This window comes from Macrotis lagotis, unplaced genomic scaffold (assembly GCF_037893015.1).
Source record: "Macrotis lagotis isolate mMagLag1 unplaced genomic scaffold, bilby.v1.9.chrom.fasta BILBYCTG039, whole genome shotgun sequence".
Classification (NCBI taxonomy): Eukaryota; Metazoa; Chordata; class Mammalia; order Peramelemorphia; family Peramelidae; genus Macrotis; species Macrotis lagotis.
The window spans coordinates 251,889-272,143 of NW_027421946.1; the positions used below are offsets into that span (position 1 = coordinate 251,889).

General features: G+C 35.3%; 1 protein-coding gene across 1 annotated transcript; it reads left to right on the plus strand.

Annotated features, from left to right (window-relative positions):
• Positions 1-9,607: 9,607 nt before the first annotated feature.
• Positions 9,608-10,552, plus strand: LOC141504043 (olfactory receptor 2AJ1-like). The gene has a single exon (XM_074208899.1). It carries the CDS (start codon positions 9,608-9,610, stop codon positions 10,550-10,552), a length of 945 nt encoding a protein of 314 aa, XP_074065000.1.
• The last annotated feature ends 9,703 nt before the right edge of the window (positions 10,553-20,255 follow it).

A 20,255-nucleotide genomic window follows, 5' to 3' on the forward strand; every position in this document is an offset into this window, starting at 1 on the left:
CTCAGAACAACTTTCTAGAAAATCTAGCATACAAGTTGATTCCTCTAGTAAAATACATTCTCTACCATCTCATAACTTCTTTCAATTCATTTCCTTTCCATGAATGACAAAGAGATATTCCCCATAAAGCAGATTTTAATAAGACATAATAGAAAAATGTATGCTAAGAATCTGTTTGCATGAGAAGTTGATATCATAGGAGCATCACGTGGAGGGGAACAATAAAACAGCTTAGCATTAATAGGTTATTTACCTGAATGCAAATTTGGTTGATTTTTCAGTTTTGCTCAACAGTGACAAAGAAATAGAAGCATCTATAATAAGAATTTTGTTATTTTTTAATCCAAGTGGCATTTATTGAAAGACACTTTGCAGGGAATTTTATGGAATTTGTATAAGATAGAATACTGAATTCATTGTGCTTTTAAATGCAACTATACTGATGTGAGAAAAGCAAGAGAGTTTTCTTTTTTCTTTTACTGGGTGAAAGAGCAAGAGGAAACAAAAGGGAATGACATGATTGAGCTGATCATCACTGAGATCTTATCAGTTTATTTTGGGCTTTCTTTATTCTTTCCAAGAATAATGAATTTACTTTTGGAAAGAATTAATAAAAAATGAATATTAGAGTTTTATTATCAAAGTAAAAGAGGAGACACATTATACTATGAAAAAAATATTAATGAATTCAGTTAAGCTGATTTAAAAATTATAAGTTACATTTGATATCATTTTAATATCCTTTTTATTGATAAAAATAAAATGATTTTTTGTTTCCTTCTAGAGCAGAGAAAAGGTCTGTATGACCAAAGTTATTGTTATTTCCAGCATAACTACAAGGCCATGAGAGTTGTTCTATAAGCAAAACAGTGTTGTCTCATCTGACACTTTGGAATTGTGGTGCTAGAGATTTTTAAGAGACTCTAGAATAGCACACAGATAGAAAGAGTCAATAATTAAAGAAATTAAATTCAAGTAATTCAATTTAATGTCCAATACTGAAGGTGATGCTTAATACTTTGGCTATATAATGAGAACATGCAATTTTATGAAAAAATTCCTGTGGTTGAGAAAGATTAACGGCAAAAGCATGGGGGCAGCTAGGTGGTGCAGTGGATAGAGCACTAGCTCTGGAGTCAGGAGGGCCTGAATTCAAATCTCACCTCAGACACTTAATAATTACCTAGCTGAGTGATCTTGAGCAAGTCACTTAACCACATTGCCTTGCCAAAAAAGAAAAAAACAAAAAGGAAAAGGGAAAAGGGGGAAATAGAGAGTCAGCTGGATGCAAAGTATCATGGAAAAAATCAACATGATTTTCGACAAACTTCAGGAGATAATCGGTAATATGAGAGTCTGGTTTGTTGTAGTCCATAGAATCACTAAGACCCTTACTTGACTGAATAAATGAACAACCATCCCAACAAAATATATAGAGAGAGTTCTGTAAGGATTGCAAAGTACTTTCCTTAAACTAGTTTGGTGGCTCATCAAATCTTTGTGAGATACATTTTGTCTCAATTTATAGTGGAGAAAATAACTTCAGAGAGGTTAAATGATTTCATCAGCATCTTATATCTAGAAAATTACAGAGCCAGTATTTGAGACTGCTTTTCCACTCTGCTTTTTTAGCCTATGCTCAGTTACAAAATGAATTGGCAGATGTGATTTGATATATTTTGGTGAAATGGAGAAGTACCAGAGGATTGGAGGAAGGCATATTTTGGATGAACTTTCAAATCATTGCAAGAGAATAGAATCCATTACATGCAGGAGTGTAAGCTTTTAGTTTGAGGAGAAAGTTGAGAATACATGCATGCGTACAAACCTGCAAATACATGGAATCCTAAATGTATATCGTGAAAAGGAAGCAGTGATCACAAAGAATGAGAATGGCTCCATCCAGAAAAAGTTGCCACTATTTCAATATCATTATATTATTGTCATTGTTGATAGGATTGCAAAGGTGCCCATATGAATGCCATAAATATATTTTGCCAGAGCCATTGAGCATTTTACCAGTACCTACTTTGGATGACCATGACTTGCCCCAACTTATTTTATTATTCATTATCCTCTCTAGTTCTAAGGTAACTAATAAGCAAAAAATTTCCTTATAGATTTCTTAGATTAAAATATCCCTTTTAATTAGTCAACTAATATGAGTTTCCAATCCTACTTAGAAAGTAGCTATAAAAGAATCTATAGAAGTCTCCTTTCTCATCATATCTAGCACACCCCCACTTTCTATACTTTCTTTTTATATGTATGGATGTCTTTGTGTGAGTTTGTAAATATGAGACTTCTAGTGGCCTTTCAAAGAAGACTGTTTAGTGAGATCATGCTTCTAGAATTGAGAAATTTTCAGTTATGAATATATGGATGATAGATGTAGGTAAATGAGGATGCAACCTATTTCAACACATTTGTTGAAAATAAAAATTCATATCTATTTCATTTTTATACTGTTAATCAATTGTAGTATCAACAAACCTGATGTTTATTTTAGCATAGTAGTTTAATGAAACTGGGATATGAATTTATCTATCTATCTATCTATCTATCCATCTATCTAATCCATCTGTCTGTCTGTCTATCTATCTATCCACCTACCTACCTAACTATCTCAAACTTTCATGTCAAGTAGTTTAGTGGGACTGGAATATTTAACAAACTATCTAGCTATCTAACTGTGTCCCCACCTATCTCGCCCTTTCACATCTGCACACCCATGTACACAGTTGTATGTAGATATAGTCATGATATAACAATATTGTCTCATCCAAAAAATCATGAATGTAGTGCATTCAGAGAAACACTGGAAGATTTGCTTACATCAAAATAGAGAGGAATGATTCTAAACAGAACAACTTATACAATGATTATAATATTATAAATAAAAACATTGAAAAACTTAAGAAACATGATCAGTGCAACATAAACCTATCAATCCATAGGCATTTAATAAGTATCTACTATGTAACAGGGACCTGACTAAGTAATTAGAATATGAAGTAGGGTGGAAGAGAGTGCTGACCCTCGTGGAACTTATAAACTAACAAGCAAATGAATTTGTACAAGAAATACATGGACAGTTGTTGATTTTAGTTGCCCTTCCTACTCAAAGAAGACATGAGGGAGGTGATGCCATGACATGGATGTGAATTGGATTTGAATGAGGAAAATACAATGCAAAGTCACCAGAAATGCTTTCTCTAAAGACATCTGGTCACATGTGGGTCAGGATAGCTGGAGATGGTCCTGGATATGAGGCTTGCCCAGGTTCACACAGTGAGTTAGCATTAAGTGTCTGAGGTTGAATCCAAACACCTGTCTTCCTGACTCTAAGGTCAATGCTCAAGCCACTGAACTATTTGATTTTATTAGTGGTATTGGCAAATTTTATGTTTTTAAAAACTGAGTAGAGAGTGGCCTATGGTTTAGAATGTAACTACTAACAAGGAGCTGGGGAGAACAAAATCACAACAGTCCCAGCATTAGGAGATGATCGCCTTCCCCAAGGGAATGGCAGTGGCCAAATTAAGAAGGGGCATCTCCAAGAGATGTGATGGAGGTATAATAAGATGTTTTGGTATTAGACTGGTGGAGTGGACTGAGAGAGTGAGGATGATATATAGTTTGTTAGTCCAAATATCAGTTATTCAAAATGATCTGATATATACTTTCTTCTCAACTCATACAGTACAAAAGTGCATTAATGCACGTATGTTGGTACAATATGGGTTATGAGTAATGAATAAAAAGATCAAAGGTTTATTGTCTTTGTCAAAACTCTCTGTCAATATGTCCTGAATATTTAAATTGGGAAGAGAATAGATAGGTGTGAATTATGGTAGATTCCATATAAAATCCTCAAAGCAAAATGAAAATAGCCACAATTTATATGATGTAAAATGAATGATTATCAATGCACGATTCATTTCTAAGTGGCCTGTCTATCAACAGTCAGTCCTATGTCTTATTAGCAGAAAGAATTGAAATGAGAAGAAATGGTCATTATAAAAGAAACTCCAAAATGTCAATTCAGGAAGATGAGATACATTGGGAGTATCACTATTTTGAAAGCACTAATGTAATGCTACTGATAGTATTTCCTATATAACTTGAGACCCAATGATGGTTTCTTCACAAGGGCAGTGTTGCAGTAAAGTACATTGTGTAAAATTTAGAGGCAGGAAGATTTGATTTAAAATCGAACTTCAAACATGTCCTGGCTGTGTGACTCTGAAGTATTCATTTAAAGTAAATTTGCCTTAGTTTCCTCTTCTGTGAAATGAAGATAACAATAACACCTCCCTCAAAAGGTTGTGAGGATCAAAAGGGATCATAACTATAAATCGGTTAGCAAAGGGTCAGGGAAATAGTAAGCATGGTATCAATTTTAGTTATTAATACTACCAGGAGCAGAACAGAGAATAATTGTAGATTTCTTGTACAAATTCATTTGCTTGTTAGTTTATAAGTTCCACGAGGGTCAGCGTTCTCTTCCACCCTACTTCATATTCTAATTACTTAGTCAGGTCCCTGTTACATAGTAGATACTTATTAAATGCCTATGGATTGATAGGTTTATGTTGCACTGATCATGTTTCCTAAGTTTATCAATGTTTTTATTTACAATATTGTGATCATTGTATAAGTTGCTCTGTTTAGATTCATTCCTACATAGTTTAAGTGGAACAATATTGTATATGAGACATATTTGGCGTTTTTTGTGGAAATTATGTTGATATTCTATTTTGATTGCTGTTGTTCATTTATTTCTAAATCCTCTCTTTATGACCCTATTGGCAAAAATACTGGAATACTTTGCTATTCCCTTCTTCAGCTCATTTTACAGATGAAGCAACTGAGTCAAACAACATTTGTGATTTGTCCCAGGTCACATAGCTGGTGACTGAAGCCAGGTCTCAGGTCTTCCTGATTCCAGACCAGAGGCTCTATCTACTATGTTAGCAAGGCTCCATCCTCCCACACTTATGTGTCCCACTGTCTTGTAGGATGTGTAGAAAAGCAACAATGTATTGTGGAGTCCAATTTTCTTCCTTTCTGTGGTAGTACCACATTCATCAGACTTATGTTGGGTTCTGCTCAAGGACAGTAACCAAAAGGGATCACAACTCATCAGAAGCACTTGGCTTGGTTTTGCATATGGTAAAGGCTCGGTTTATCTTTCCATACTCAGAAATCTGTTGTTCTTCAGATGAAAGTTTGGGAGGTAAAAGTGTGGGAAATGGAAGTGCTAGAATTTCTGAATGATATGAAAGCTGGAGTAAAATGTCTGAAAATCTTAAGAACTTCTCTCTTGACCCACCATTTGCTGAGTTAATGGATCCTGGAGGTATTTACACTTCATTTACATCAATTTTCAATTATGGACTCCTTCTTTGAGATCTTTTCAGGACTTTTTAGGAAGACTGATACTTTACCCCTTTATTTTTGCTGTTCCATATATATATATATATATATATATATATATATATATATATATAATTTTGTGGTGATTTTCTGCCTGTTTTTGGAGGAAATCTTCAAAGCCTAGAGATTTCTGATCTCCGCTGCCATCTGCTCAGAATATATCTAATTTTAGCATTGAAAAAATCCAGACCAAGGTGCTAAGTTTAGCTCATTTTCTATTTTAATAATCATGTATATAATGGAGCAAAGGAGTTAAGCATGGCCTGGAGTCAAAGTTCTGGTCAACACTAAAACTGCTGTTCAAATTCCATTAAGGTGTAATAGGGAAATCCTTGGCAAGATAAAAGTAATACAATAGAACATAGACAATATTGCATTTTAATACAAATTCAACATGCCATCCATAGGAATCCTCTACATGAATGAGTGTTTTTCACTTCTCTTTGCATTTCTCACCATTGATATAAATATTGAAATGCAGACTTGCCTTAAGGAAAAACTTAATTGAGATTCTGCCTTTGATGTTTAGTCATGAGACTAGAAAGAAGACATTTTAATCTTAATATTCCCCAGTTTCCCAGCTGTAAAATTTAATACATTCAGATTACTGATCTCAAAGTATTTCTGTAATGTTCTGAGATCAGATATATCAAATATTTTGACAACTTCAGGGTTTGTCATGAGTGATAGTGTTTAGAAGATGATCTTGATGATGATAAAAATAATGATAATAAAAATGATAGTGAATAAGTGGCGAAACATCTTTTTTTTCATTAGTTTTCAAAGAAGACCATGATATCAGATAGGTGATGCCATGAAATGCATCTGAGTTGAATTTCATTGAGGGGAGTACTCTGCTAACTTATCTGCCTTGCTTCCTCTTCTTGAACCATCTGGGTCAAATGCCCAGATATGGATCAAGGCAATTGGAGATAGCCCCTGATGGGAGTCAGTCAGGGTTAAGTACTTATGCCAGAGTCAAACAGCAAGTATCTGAGGCCAGATTTCACCTGAGGTCCTCCTGCCCTCAGGGATTGCTCTCTACCTACTGCAGCATAATGATGATGATGCTGGTTCCCCTACTGATGGTGATGGTAGGGAAGAAGCATTGTAGGAAGATCCTGAAATAGATAAAAAAAAATTTCTTAAATATCCAGATTTCCTCCACAAACACAGGAAATCACAAATTAGAGAATTTGGTATAGTAAAAATACAGGGGTAAAACAATTCTCCTAAAATAATTTGAGGGCATCTTACAAAAGATATGACTTCTACAGACTGAGCTTTGGGCTGAGTGAAGGGCTGACATCTCCAGGACAACTCCACTAAATGAACAAACAATAAGTCCTAAGGTCATCTCAACTGGAAAGCAAACCAGAGCACAAGAAATTTCATCTCAGCTGGCCAGAAATGATCCCAGAATGTGAATGCAGTTGATTAGGAGGGTGCATATGCCTGGTGAGTGCATTGCCTTAGGAAGTAAAAATATTCTGGCAACTGTCTGGCTGGAGCTCCTAATTTTGGTGTCAGGAAGGACAAAATCCCTGAGGTTGTTCCTTGGACAGAATTGAGAATATAATAGTATGGAGGCCTCAAGCCCTAGGTCAACAATATCCACAGCCTGACTTTAAAAACTTTATTAAAACAATGAAATGCTTTTTCAAAAGCAAAATAAAAATAAGGAAAGGAAAATTAATCTTATCATTTATCATTAATCTGGTGCAAAAGAGGATCTGAATTTATATTCAGTGTAAGACAGTGAGGTTAAAAAAACAGAAAGCAAACACTCTTATCCTAAGGAGTAATAGTTAGTGATAATAAACCACAAAATAAATCCTGGATGAAAATAAAAATACATTCAAAAATCAAATGAGAGACTGAGGAAAAATTAGAAATATGATATGATAAAAGTAATGCAAAAATGGAAAATTTGAGAAAAAATTGATCAAGAGAACAAATCAAGTATAGATGATATAAAATTTGTCAAATTACCTTATGATTTTTATAAGGAATTATTAAGAAAAATTACCCTGAAGAAGGTAAAGGAAAGTAGAAAAAAAATGTATTGCTCATAAACTGAAAGATATGCTCCTGGAACAGTTAGAGGAATAACATTGCTAAATTCCAAAGCTATGAGATTAATGAGAAAACAGGAAAAACATGCAATTTGAATGCTATGTTCATACAGTTAGGATTTCACAAGTTCTGGGAGGTTCTTCTTTCAAAGACTGAAGGATTTAGAACATCATATTTTGAAAATCAAAAGAGCAGGATTATACCCAAGAGTTACTTACCCATAAAAGTTGAGTACAATCTGGAAATTTAAAAAAATTACAAAAGGACATTTGATGAACAGAAACATTTTCAGGAACTGATAAAAAAAAAAGAAAAAGAAAAACAAACAAAACAATATGTAAAAAACTACAACTCAATGGACAATTTGATATAAAAATATGGAGAGGCAAAATAAAGAAAATATTAAGTTATAATAATAATACATATTTAATGCCAAATACTTATACACATACATGCATATATTTAAAAATATGAATGCATATGGTTCCATCTATCCCTGGATGTGTAAATATAAATAAAGTTATCTGTGTGTGTTAGGTAGTACTAAGGCTGATGACTTAGAATAGCACCCCCTCAAACAAATCCAATTCACTTGCTTGTTTTGTTATCATCACCCTCAAATCAAACTCTGCCTCAGGAACAAATGATAAAAATCACATCATCATATCATCATATATTATATATGTGTGTAAATAGACACACATATGAATATATATATATAAATATATACTTATATTGAAAAATTAAAACTTTAAGATAGTTTGAAAGATAGACTGGTCCTAAGTTGTTCATGATGGGGTGATTTTATAAAAGTTGAGTAGGAAAAGATTAAAGGGAGTAATTATATTAATAAGTGAAAAATGAAAAGAATTGTAGAGGATGTTGGTGGTGATAGAAGATAGGAATGATGGAAACTTACTCTCATCTTGGTTGAAGAATAGAATATGTATAAAACTGAAAATGTGTAAGAATGCTCTGAACATGTAGAGAGGTAAGAAAAGTAAGAGACAGGGTATAGGGAAGGACTTTTAGAGCCCTATATAGATTAGGATCTTGGAGGGTACAGCAACAGGAGTGAATTGTAGATTTGCATAGGATGCTGGGAGACATACTGGCCATTCATAGTTTTGGAGGAGTAGTTGGTAAGGGAAGGGAAGTGAGAGGGTGAGAAGGAAATATAAGCTAAAAGGGAGAGGGTGAGAAAGAAAATAGTGAATAAAGTATAGGGAAATTCAATAATACTTATAAGTTTTTATATGAATATAATTTTTTTGCAAACCTCTTTCCATTAGCAAAGAACTAGCAATTGCAGGAATTCCCCCAAATTGTGGAATTACTGAAAAAGTTGTGGTGTTTAGTTGCAATGGAATACTAATGAGCTATAAAAAATACTGACATTAATGATTTTAAAAAGGCATAGTAAGTCTGGAAAAAATGATGAAGGATGAACGGAGAAGAAATAATCATATATAGAAGTAAAAATAGTGTTTTAAGAATGATTTTGGAATTTTATTATACTGTTTTGTCAATTTTTAAGCTATAAATTAAAAATAAAATTAATTTTAATAGGTTATTATAATGTAATCATGAGAGTCATGTTGATGATATGAACTAAACAATCCTTGGTTGGTTCAGGAAATTTTTGCTACTGGTGTGTTGTATATTTTACAAACAAATATTTCATCCCCAAAGGTCCATTAGTATAAGATCTCCTCCTTGCCTTGAAAAATGTTCCATACTCTTTTGTGAGAGGAAAGACTAGGCAGTGCGAGGCTGAATGAGCTTCCCGATTGCCTAAAAAATTAAATAATCACAAAGGAAAGGAAGGTGAAAAAAGAACTAGACAGCTGAGCCACTTCAATTTTTTTTTTAGGATTTCCTTCAATGAATTGATCATTGTATGTACTCAATTTATTCTAGAATCTAATTTAATTGATTTCCTTTAATTACAATTTATCAACCTAAAACAATGAAATTGATTAGACAGTCATGATTTTATAGTCATAGACTCAGTACTGGATTTTCATTTCATCTCTTCTTCCCTTTTGAAAACTTGTCTTTTGGACTACAGGAGAGAAAGGGAATAATACTCATGAGGGAGGAAAAGAATCAGACTTTTGGAGGAGATTTCATTCTACAAGGATTATTGGATCAAAACCAGTATGGATTGCTTTTCTTATCACTTATTCTCATCGTGTATATTGTGGCAATAATGGGAAACACAGTACTGATTTTTCTAATCCACTTTGACATCCGGCTCCACACTCCAATGTACATCCTTCTCAAGCATCTCTCCCTCACAGATATTTTTAACATCTCCAATACTGTTCCCAAGATGGCCTTTAACTACATATCTGGCAGTAAATCCATCACATTTGCAGGTTGTGGGATCCAGATATTCCTCTGTGTCTGCTTCGTGGGTACTGAGTGCCTTATTCTCACAGTCATGTCCTATGATCGCTATGTAGCCATCTGCCACCCACTGCGTTATCCCATCCTCATGAACAATCGAATCAGTGTCATTCTGGCTGCTTGCTGCTGGCTTGGGGGAATTATTGATGGTATAATTAATACAATTTATTTAATGATTCTCCCATTTTGTGGCACAAGGACCATTGAGCACTTTTTATGTGAAATCGAAGCAATGATGAGAATCTCTTGTGTTGATACATCAGAATATGAAGAAAAAATCTATGTGAGTGCTGCAGTATTCTTCCTAATTCCCTTTTCTATCATTCTTGTCTCATATGGTCAGATTCTCCGAATTGTGTTTCATATGAAATCTATAGAGGCCCAGAAAAAAGCCTTCTCCACCTGTTCTTCCCACCTGGCTGTGGTTGCCATGTTCTATGGTTCATGTATCTTTACATACATGAGACCAAAGTCCTATCATACTGCAAGTCAGGACAAGGTCATAGGCATCTCATATACCATTCTTGCTCCCATGCTCAATCCTGTCATCTACAGTCTGAGAAATAAAGATGTTTTATGTGCCCTGAAAAAGGTTTTCGACAAAGCTCTTAGTCATAGAAATTAAAAATTTTTAAAACTAAACTGAATGCCCATGGATGACCTATTGTAAATTTGTGGAAAATATTCAAGTAACATGCATGCATTTTGGATGTTGAATCAAATTACCTTTTAATGTATGACAAAATCAACTACACTAACTCACCTATAGATCTCTCCAAGGAAAATTTATTTATGTGTTGAATATATTTTATGAATTCTGATACTATTTATATCAAGAATTATGTTACGATTCATGTTTCATTTCCTCTAGGAGACAACAATCTCACCTATAGAAGTAACATTCGGGTGCTAAGGCAATAATTAAAACATCTGTGATTCATGGCTTAATATTTGATCATCAAGGTGGCATCAAAGAGGCTATCAAACTTCATTGTTATTGGTAGCATCACTAAACAGTATAAGAGTATCTGTGAGTTCCACACTGGACAACTATGTAGAGTCCAACTGAGCAGGGCTTATTTTCAAACAGAAAACTGTTCCCTCATGCAAATAAATACACACACACACACACACACAACACATACACACACACACACACACACACACACACACAATGAAGTTCTCCATTGAAAAAAGAAAATATCTTTCTCCTATTAGATATAGGTTGTTTATGATAGAATGCTAAGTACCTTATGATGGTTGGTTGCAGATGAACTTGGGTTTTCCATTTGAAGCACTGAACACAATCAGTTAGGATTTAGGATTATTGATTGATATGTGAATTCATCTCTGTACTTATATAGAATGTAACCCTTCTATACATTTTCATTCTAAAATTTTTGTATTTATCATATAATATGAATATTTCAAATTCTAAAAGAATTTGTACATAATACACTCATGCACATTTATATAAATGCATACTCACATGTATGTGTGTGTCTTGATGTTATCAATTTATCTTTCATGCTATCCAACTCTATTCAACTTCTATTTCTCATTTTTTCTGTATTACCAATTTTATTCTACTACAACCCTCTATACTGTTATTTATCTCAAAGAACCTGAAGTTCTAAGGATCCTAGACTGTCGACCTTTTCAAAATTTATTCTTTGTGATTAGTATGTACTTTGTACACAGTACCCACTGTCCTCTTCTCTTCAGTCTTTCTTCCCATTATTATCATTATTATTATTATTATTATTATTATTATTATTATTGCACTGTTTGACTTCAGCCTTGAGTACTTGTCATCATTTATTATCTTCTTTTCTATATTGAGTCTGCAGAAAAAAATGAAGAAAATCATGCAATAATTCTGAATAGTGCAATTTCCTATTGGTGATTCACCATCTCAAGTGGACATCTACTGACATATCCTATTATATCTAACTTATTAACTCACTATCATATTCCCCACAATTGTTCTTTTAAACTTTTTCATTTGTACTATAGGTTACCCTTCCCCCATTGTAGCCCTCTCAGTTGAACTGAGATATTTATCCCATGTTTTAGAGAAACCAACAAGAAGTTCTTTTTTTCTTTATTTTTTGATATCTCACATCACTCCTATTCATTTCCAATGACCTCCTCTTTCACTCCATGTCACATGAAGAAGTAGCTTTAATCTTTACTAAGGCTAACCACCATGGATCCTCAAAGAAATCCCTCTTTTAAGTGTTCTTCAATAACTTGTTTCCCTTCTGTTATCCTTAGTCTCTATTAATTTTAAATATTTCCCTTTCTATTGACTCATTTCCTATTGTTTATAAATATGCCCATGTCTCCGCCATTGAAAAAACAGAAACAACAACCTTGCATTAGTTTTCCGCAATGCTCTTGCTATACGCCCTCTGACGTTTTGGTTAACATTCCATGCAAAGGTCAGCTCTAATTCATAACTCCCTGTAAAGTGATCAAACTGCTCTTTGAAGATCCAAAGGAAAATAACTGAGGAAAGAGCACTGAATTAATTTCCAGATGGTCAGATTAATTATTATGCAAGTAGAGACATGAAAAACGGAATACAGATTACTAAGTATTGAAAAAAGGGGGACCGAGGATTCTTTTTATCAAAATCTCATGAGTAAGAGAAGAAAAATATTATAACTTTGCTAAATTAATTCACAATTTATGCTCATATAGTTTCCTTCACCAATGGAATATATTTCATTGAGATATAGTCATATCATATTGACACACTAGAGCTGCTCAATGAGGAAACTAGTTTATATGATTACTTCTTTTCCTTTATCATTGAAGAAGACCAAAATGACATCACACTATTAGGGTCTTATGGCATGTATGACAGAACAGGCCAATATGAACTTAGAATGCTCAAGCAAAGACTGGGCACTAGTAAGGCACATGAATGCTTAGTAGTTATTCTCAAAATTTATTTCAAAACTTGAAACCTTTGCCCAAAGCTCCACAGATACTAACAGTATCAGAATTGTATTATTGCAATTCTTCTTAGTTCAAAGAGGATAGCAACCTTTCTGATGAGGAAGGTACATCTAGCTGAGCAGTCCTGTGGCACTGTATCAAATGTTGCACAATCAATAAAATAATTTTTAAGAAATAGCTAGAGACAGCCCTTGTGTCTCTCTTTTTTCTAACTATCTCCCTCTTCCATGTGAGTGCTCCATGAAATTATCTTTCTGGTAAGTGTACATTTGATACTTGAGCAATGTGGTCAGTCTATTGTAGCTATGGCCTCTGTAGAAAAGATTGAATGTTTGGCAGTTTAATTTGAGAAAGGACATCAGTGTCTAGTATCTGAACCTGCCAGGTGATCTTTAGAATCTTCCTAAGAAAATTAAAATAAAAGTGATTCAGTTTCCTGGAATGGCACTTGTAGTCTATCCATGTTACACAATTTTGCAATACTGGGATCAGAACAATGACTCCATAGACTTTTTCTGGTAACCTGTCCAATACTTCTTCTTCCCATACTATCACTCAGAGTTTCACAAATACTGAGCTAGCTCTGGAAATGTGTGTGTGTGTGTGTGTGTGTGTGTGTGTGTGTGTGTGTCTCATTATTAGTGTGCAAATCCTTGGAAAGTATACTGAAATTAACTACAGGTTCTCCATTTATTGTAACCAATGATTCCAAATATGGATGATATGATGTTGACTGCCTAGAACCTACATGTTCTTGTTGCTAACTATTGGAACATATTTAGCATTATCAATGGAAAATCAATTCATCCTTCATTGCATATCTGCTTCAGAGGCTGCATTAATGACACAATTGTCTGAAAAAGGAAAATAATGCTCCAGTACTCCCTCCATTTTGTAGGCCTTTTAAGTGGAAGAATTTGATATCAGTACACTAACTACCTCTGCTGCCACATTTATCCTCATTTAAGTTGTTTGACAATGTGCCTGAAACTTCAAGCTAAGTAGCAACCACACAGACTTTGCCATGCATCCAGGGTCATCTCCAGTCATACTGATTCATATCTGACCCCTTGTTCCAGGTGGCTCCAGAGAAGAAAGTGAGCCTAGTAATTTAGCACAGAATACCCTCATGCACATTAAATTCATTCTTGCCATGGCATCACTGGTCTGATATCAAAATCTTCTTTAAGAATGAAGGACAGGGGCGCAGCTAGGTGGCACAGTGGATAAAGCACCGACCCTGGAGTCAGGAGTACCTGAGTTCAAATCCGGCCTCAGACACTTAATAATTACCTAGCTGTGTGGCCTTAGGCAAGCCACTTAACCCCATTGCCTTGCAAAAACTAAAAAAAAAAAAATGAAGGACAGGGTAGCAAGGCTGAGGGCAATGGAAGAAAAGGAGCAGATCCAGGCCAGGTGTCCACCTGGCAGGCTTTCAGAGCAAGTGGCAATGGGGATGAGTCAGGCCAGCTCTGGGGGTCTCCTCAGGCTGCTATTGGTCATGCTAATGAAGAAACTGAGGTTTGGAAAGTTTGAAACCTTTGCCCAAAGCTCCACAGATACTAACAATACCAGAATTCAAACAAAAGCTCTGACTTCCACTAAAACATCACTTGTCCAAAAATATTCATGGTAGCTGTGTTTATGGTTGCAAAGAATTGGAAATCAAGTGAATGTCCATCAGTTGTGGAATGGCTGAACAGACTGTGGTATATGTCCATGATGGAACTCTATTGTTCTATTAGAAACCAGCAGGGATGGAAATTCAGAGAAGGATTTACATGAACTGATGCTGAGTGAGATGAGCAGCATCCGAAGAACATTGCACACCATAATAGCAAAATGGGGGTGATGATCAACCTTAATGGAATTGTCATTTCATCAGTAATAATCAGGGAAAATTTTAGGGTATCTGAGATGGTGAACACAATTTGTATTCAGAGAAGGAACTGTGGAGTTTAAATAAAGTCCACAGACTATTACCTTCAATTTTTTTATTAGTTTTTTTGCAAGGCAAATAGGGTTAAGTGTCTTGCCCAAGGCCACACAGCTAGGTAATTATTAAGTGTCTGAGACCGGATTTGAACCCAGGTATTCCTGACTCCAGGGCCGGTGCTCTATCCACTGCGCCACCTAGCTGCCCCCATTACCTTCAATTTTTTTTAAAATGTTCCCATTTAGTACATAATATTGCTATCTCTAATATTTTATTTTTTCAATGATATGATTTTTCTTTTTTGATCAGTGTATAGCATGACAACAATGGAAAAATTATCATATTGCCTTAAGTGGGGGAAAGGGAGGGTGGGGGAAAATGTGAAAATCTAATATTAACACAAAGTGATAGGAAAAAACTACTATTATATATAATTAGAAAGCAAAGAAAATATTTTTCAACAAAAGGAATCAAGGTCAGATATCATCATCAGACTGTGTCCTCCATTGGTAGCTTGTGACATTATGTAAATGAGAAGAATAATCCCAGAAAGTTGGCTGGACACCTTATGATAAAGCTTAGAAAAATATGACCCAACTTGGAAGATCTCAATTCACTGAGCTTTGCCAGACATTATTCCAACTTTCAACACTGAATGGATGCCAAGCTACTGGTATGGTGATGACCATGGCTAGTTTTGTCATGGAGTGGAAGTCTCTCAGGTAAAATGGACTTGAAGCTATAGTAATGGGCATGAAGATATCCAAGAAATGTCATTCCCAGAGAAAAATTATTACTGGTAAACATGGTAGAAATTCTCCCATCCCCTGACCTTGCAGAAAGAAAAGAACTTGTATTCAAAAACAGCTTCAGACACTTACTACTTTCATGACTCCAGGCAAATTATTTAATCCCTACCTGCTATAGTTCGTCATCTGTAAAAATGGGGCAAGTTTTCCAGAAAACTCCAAAAGCCATCAAATAATGACTCTAATCAAAATTTAGAGGGGTTGAACCCATAGCAAGTCTAAGTGCCACAATTTCCCAGTCCAAGTCAACTGCAGAAAAGGTCTGTTTCACCAGGACTGGAAGTTTGGAAAGAGCCACAGTGCAGCCAGGTCATAGCATTGTGAGGCCTGAAAAAACCAATTGATGTGCACCTGCATCCCTGGGGGTGACTGAGTCCATGGCAGGAGTGATTTCCAGACCTCTTGGTCAGAGGATTACCAGGTGTCACTTAAAAGGGTGATCGGAGATCTCTGTTGCACTAGAGTGAGCTCAGGGCCCCAGCCAGTGCCAGCCTCAGAGTACCTGTGCAGATCCACCCAGCACTTCTAGAGTGCAAAACCCACAGACAGGGCAGGACTCTGCTGTTTAACCATAGTCAGATCCAGATCACAGTCTAGGTCCCCATACTACCATAGAGGAGCAAAAGCCTTCCTTGCAGCTGCAGAGCAGAGGGGAGTTCCTGTAATCATACACAGACAAGAGCACAGGTAAGAGAGCAGTCAGACCCTCTCATGAGACCTTAGAGTAATTAAAGTCCCTATAGGTTATTTCAAAAAATGCTCCAAAGTTTTGGAACTGCAGTAAATCAATTATAGGCTGAGGAAAGGAACAAGCAACAGAAAAAGAAGAACCTGAACATAGAAAATTACTCTGATCTCATTGTGGATCAAAATAGCCAGTTAGAAGATGACAAAGTCGAAGCTTCGGTATCCAAAGCCTCCAAGAGAATTAGGAAATGGAAAAGCTCAGAAAAGACTTTGAAAAGCAAGTAAGCGAGGTAGAGGAAAAATCTGAAAAAGAAATGAGAGCAGGTAAATCATGAACAAGACTTCAGCAATTTAATGAAAGGATGACAAAAATATAATGAATAAAATTATTTGTTAAAAAGCAGTTTAGGTCAAATGGAAAAAGCAACCCAAAAAAGGCAAATGAGGAGAAGAATGCTTAATAAAGCAAAATTGGCCATTTGGAAATGGAGATAAGAAAGCTCTTTGAAGGAAATAACTCCTTCGAATGTAGAATGAAACTAAAGGAAGCTGATGCATTTATGAGAAATCAAGAAATAATAAAAGAATTGTCAAAAAATGAAAAATTAGAAAATATGTGTGATATCTCATTGGAAAAACAAATGACCTGAAAACAGATCCAGGAAGAGTTAATATAAGTGTTATTGAGCTAACTGAAAGTCATGACTAGGAAAAGAGCCTAGGCTTTATTTTTCAAGGAAATAAAGCAGCAAAAGTGTCTTCAGATCCCAGAAACAGAGGGAAAAATAGAAATTGAGGGAATCTATCATTCACTTTCTGAAAGAGATCACAAAAGAAAATACTGAGTAATAGTGTAGCCAAACTCCCAAACTCCCTAGTCAAAGAGACAATACTACCAACAGTCAAAAGCAAACAATTCAACCATCATGGTTCTACATTCAGGATTGCACAGGCTCTGGCAGCATCTATATTAAAGGCTTGCATTTCTTGGAAAACAATACTGGAAGGCAAAAGAACTTAGTTTACAACTGAGGATCAACTCCCCAGCAAAACTGAACATTTTCTTCCAGGGGAAAAGATGGACTTTCAATAAAACTGGGGACATTCAAACTTTCCTGTTGAGATGACTAGAACTGAACAGAAAGTTTGATCTCCAGGTACAGGACTTAGGTATAAAGGTATAAAGAAGGGCTAATTATGAGGGATTTAAAGATGTTAACTGTGTGTATTCTTGTATGGAAAGAAGATACTGATAATTTATATGAACCCTCTCATTCATAACAATTGTAAGAAGGAACATATATGGACAAGGCACAGGAGGGAGTTGAATATAATGGTATAAAATAGACACAGGAAAGGCATGGGAGGAAGGAAAAGGAGAGGTAGAATGGGAGGAGATATTTCACATTAAATGTAGTGGAAGGGGATAAGGCAAAGGGGAATGAGTGAGCCTCCATTCTCATCAAAAATGGCTCAGTGAAAAATTACCACACACACTCAATAGGGGATAGAAATCTATCTTACCCTAGAGAAATCTGAGAGGAAAGAGATGGGTTAAGGGAGATAGAGGAGAAAAAGGGATTGTAGGTGATACAAGAGAGGGAAGATCATTGGAGAAGGTAGTCAGATGAAATGAGTAGGAGCAGGGTAAAAGGAGAGCAAGAATAGAATAAATGGAAATGGGGAAGAACAGAATGGCAGGAAATACAGCTATCAATAGCAACTGTGGGACAAGATATTGAATCAACTTCTCTGGTGGACTTATGATAAAAAAGACAACTCCTCCAAGAGACAGATCTGATGGAACCTGAACACATATTGAAGTACACTTTTTTCCCACTCACTTCATTTCCCTTGAGTTTTCTCTATCTTTTTGGGGGTGATGGGAGCTTTTGTTTACTTTCACAGTAAGATTGTTGTAATAATATAAAATAAATAAATCATAAAAAGAACAAAAGTCATAGAACCTCAGGAAAATCACAATCAAAAATTAGTCCTTCATTTATTTTATTTTAATTATGTAACATACACTGACAAATGACATTTTAAAAAGAGACAATGATCATTAAATTTTTAATGAGAAAGTGAAATTTTAAACCATAACTATTGGATGAACAGACAATTTTCCTATATAGAAACTACTGATGGTACTAGATTTTTAAAAACTTTTTGCAAGTACTATTTTTATTCATCCATCATTATCAAAGAGGACCAATGAAATCATATGGCAATCACCTGACTTGAGCTTTAATTCTATTTAAGTAAGGTAGGTTCTACAAAGTTATAAGCTGCTCTCTCTCTATCATAAAATACCAATGGCAGTAACAAAGACAAGATAGAAGGTGATGGGCCAGGATGCAACAAATGACTTTGGCATCCTCTTTGATGTATACATAACTCTATTTGCTGCTGCAACCTTCATGACCATTGGAACAAAGGGTTCTTTTTCCCATTTTGCCTTATACCCCCCATAGTTTTCTCATGCTTGGAAAAGCTATCCCTCCAAATCATTTATGTGTATGAGGTTGGTTGATTATTTTTAATTTAGTTTAAAATATATGATAAGTTGGTTTTACCAAAGTGTGGCCACAAGCATTCTATAACTTCTTGTTTTCATGACAGCTGGGTGAAAAGCAGATACCAAAAGTGGATGAAGAGCCTGAAAATAGGTCAGCAATACCTTTAGTCCTTCATGAATCTCCCATAAATAGTAAATCCAACTAGTTATGCCATTTTTCAAAAATTCACATTTCTTATTTAGGTCTTATAAAAAAAGGATTATGTCTTATTTATAAATTCACTTCCTGACATGAATGTTAGCAAATGGCCCAATTTTACATTCCTTAAAATTATCTTTTGGTTCTATCAAGATTGAACCAATATGCCAGAGTGAAGGCAGGGATTTACATAAACTCTTTCCCCCAAAACCTCTAAAAATCTTTTAAAAATGACTCAAACATATTCTAGAGAGTCAGAACAAATAAAAAGACAATGAAATAATTTTTTCAGTACAATATGTCCAAGCAACTTTGGCAGGAAATGTCTTTTGCAGCAGTGTGAGAGAGAAGCACAGTGAAGCACTGGTCCAGCCAGTGTAGAAAGATCCCCAACAATACAGGAACTGACCACTGGGAAACTGAACCAACAGCAACAGTGGTGTTATCCAGATCTCTCATCCAGAGAAAATTCAGAAAGTCAGTTGGAAAGGTCTGTCTCACCAGGAAGAGAGAGGAGCTCAGTCCAACACAACTCATGTCAGCCTAACCTAGATTCCAACACAACAACAATAATCGTTGGGAGTCATTGAATCAGTATTAGAAGCAATTAACTCCAGAGATTCAGTCAACAGTTGCTAAAGTGATAAAAATAACCAATCAAAAGGGATTATAGGGCATTTTTTTCCTAGCACTGAAACAGGACTCTGTTGCTTTGCCCATGCTCAATACTTGGTGACCTGTCCCGGGCAAGGAGGCAAATTAACACACCAGAGCAACAGGTCGGTAGTAGGGTTCCTCATCACTATTCCAGAGCAGAAAAGAGTTCTTGTGACCATTCACAGACCAGAGCAGTGGCCAGGAGAATAGTAACCACCTCTTCTTAGATCATAACATCTTGGAAGAATGGAAAACCTAAAGGTCCCCAGAAATAATCCTCAACAAAGATGACCAAAACCTTGAAACTTGAGACATTGTGCACTCCAAACTGGAGGCAGAGTCTTACTTTATCAAAGGATAAAAATGAAGTCATGGATTAGGAAAATGAAAAAAAAGCATAAAAAGAATTTTACCATAGAAAATTACTATGTTGACAAGGAAGATCACCACACACTATCAAAAGAAGATAACAAAATCAAAATTCCTTAAGCCTCCAAGAAAATTGTCTCAGGCCATTGAAAATCTCAAAATAAATATTGAAAATCAAGTAAAAGA

Bases quoted from the DNA above. Each gene is read 5' to 3' on its own strand.
- LOC141504043 (XM_074208899.1), top strand. From the start codon at position 9,608: ATGAGGGAGGAAAAGAATCAGACTTTTGGAGGAGATTTCATTCTACAA.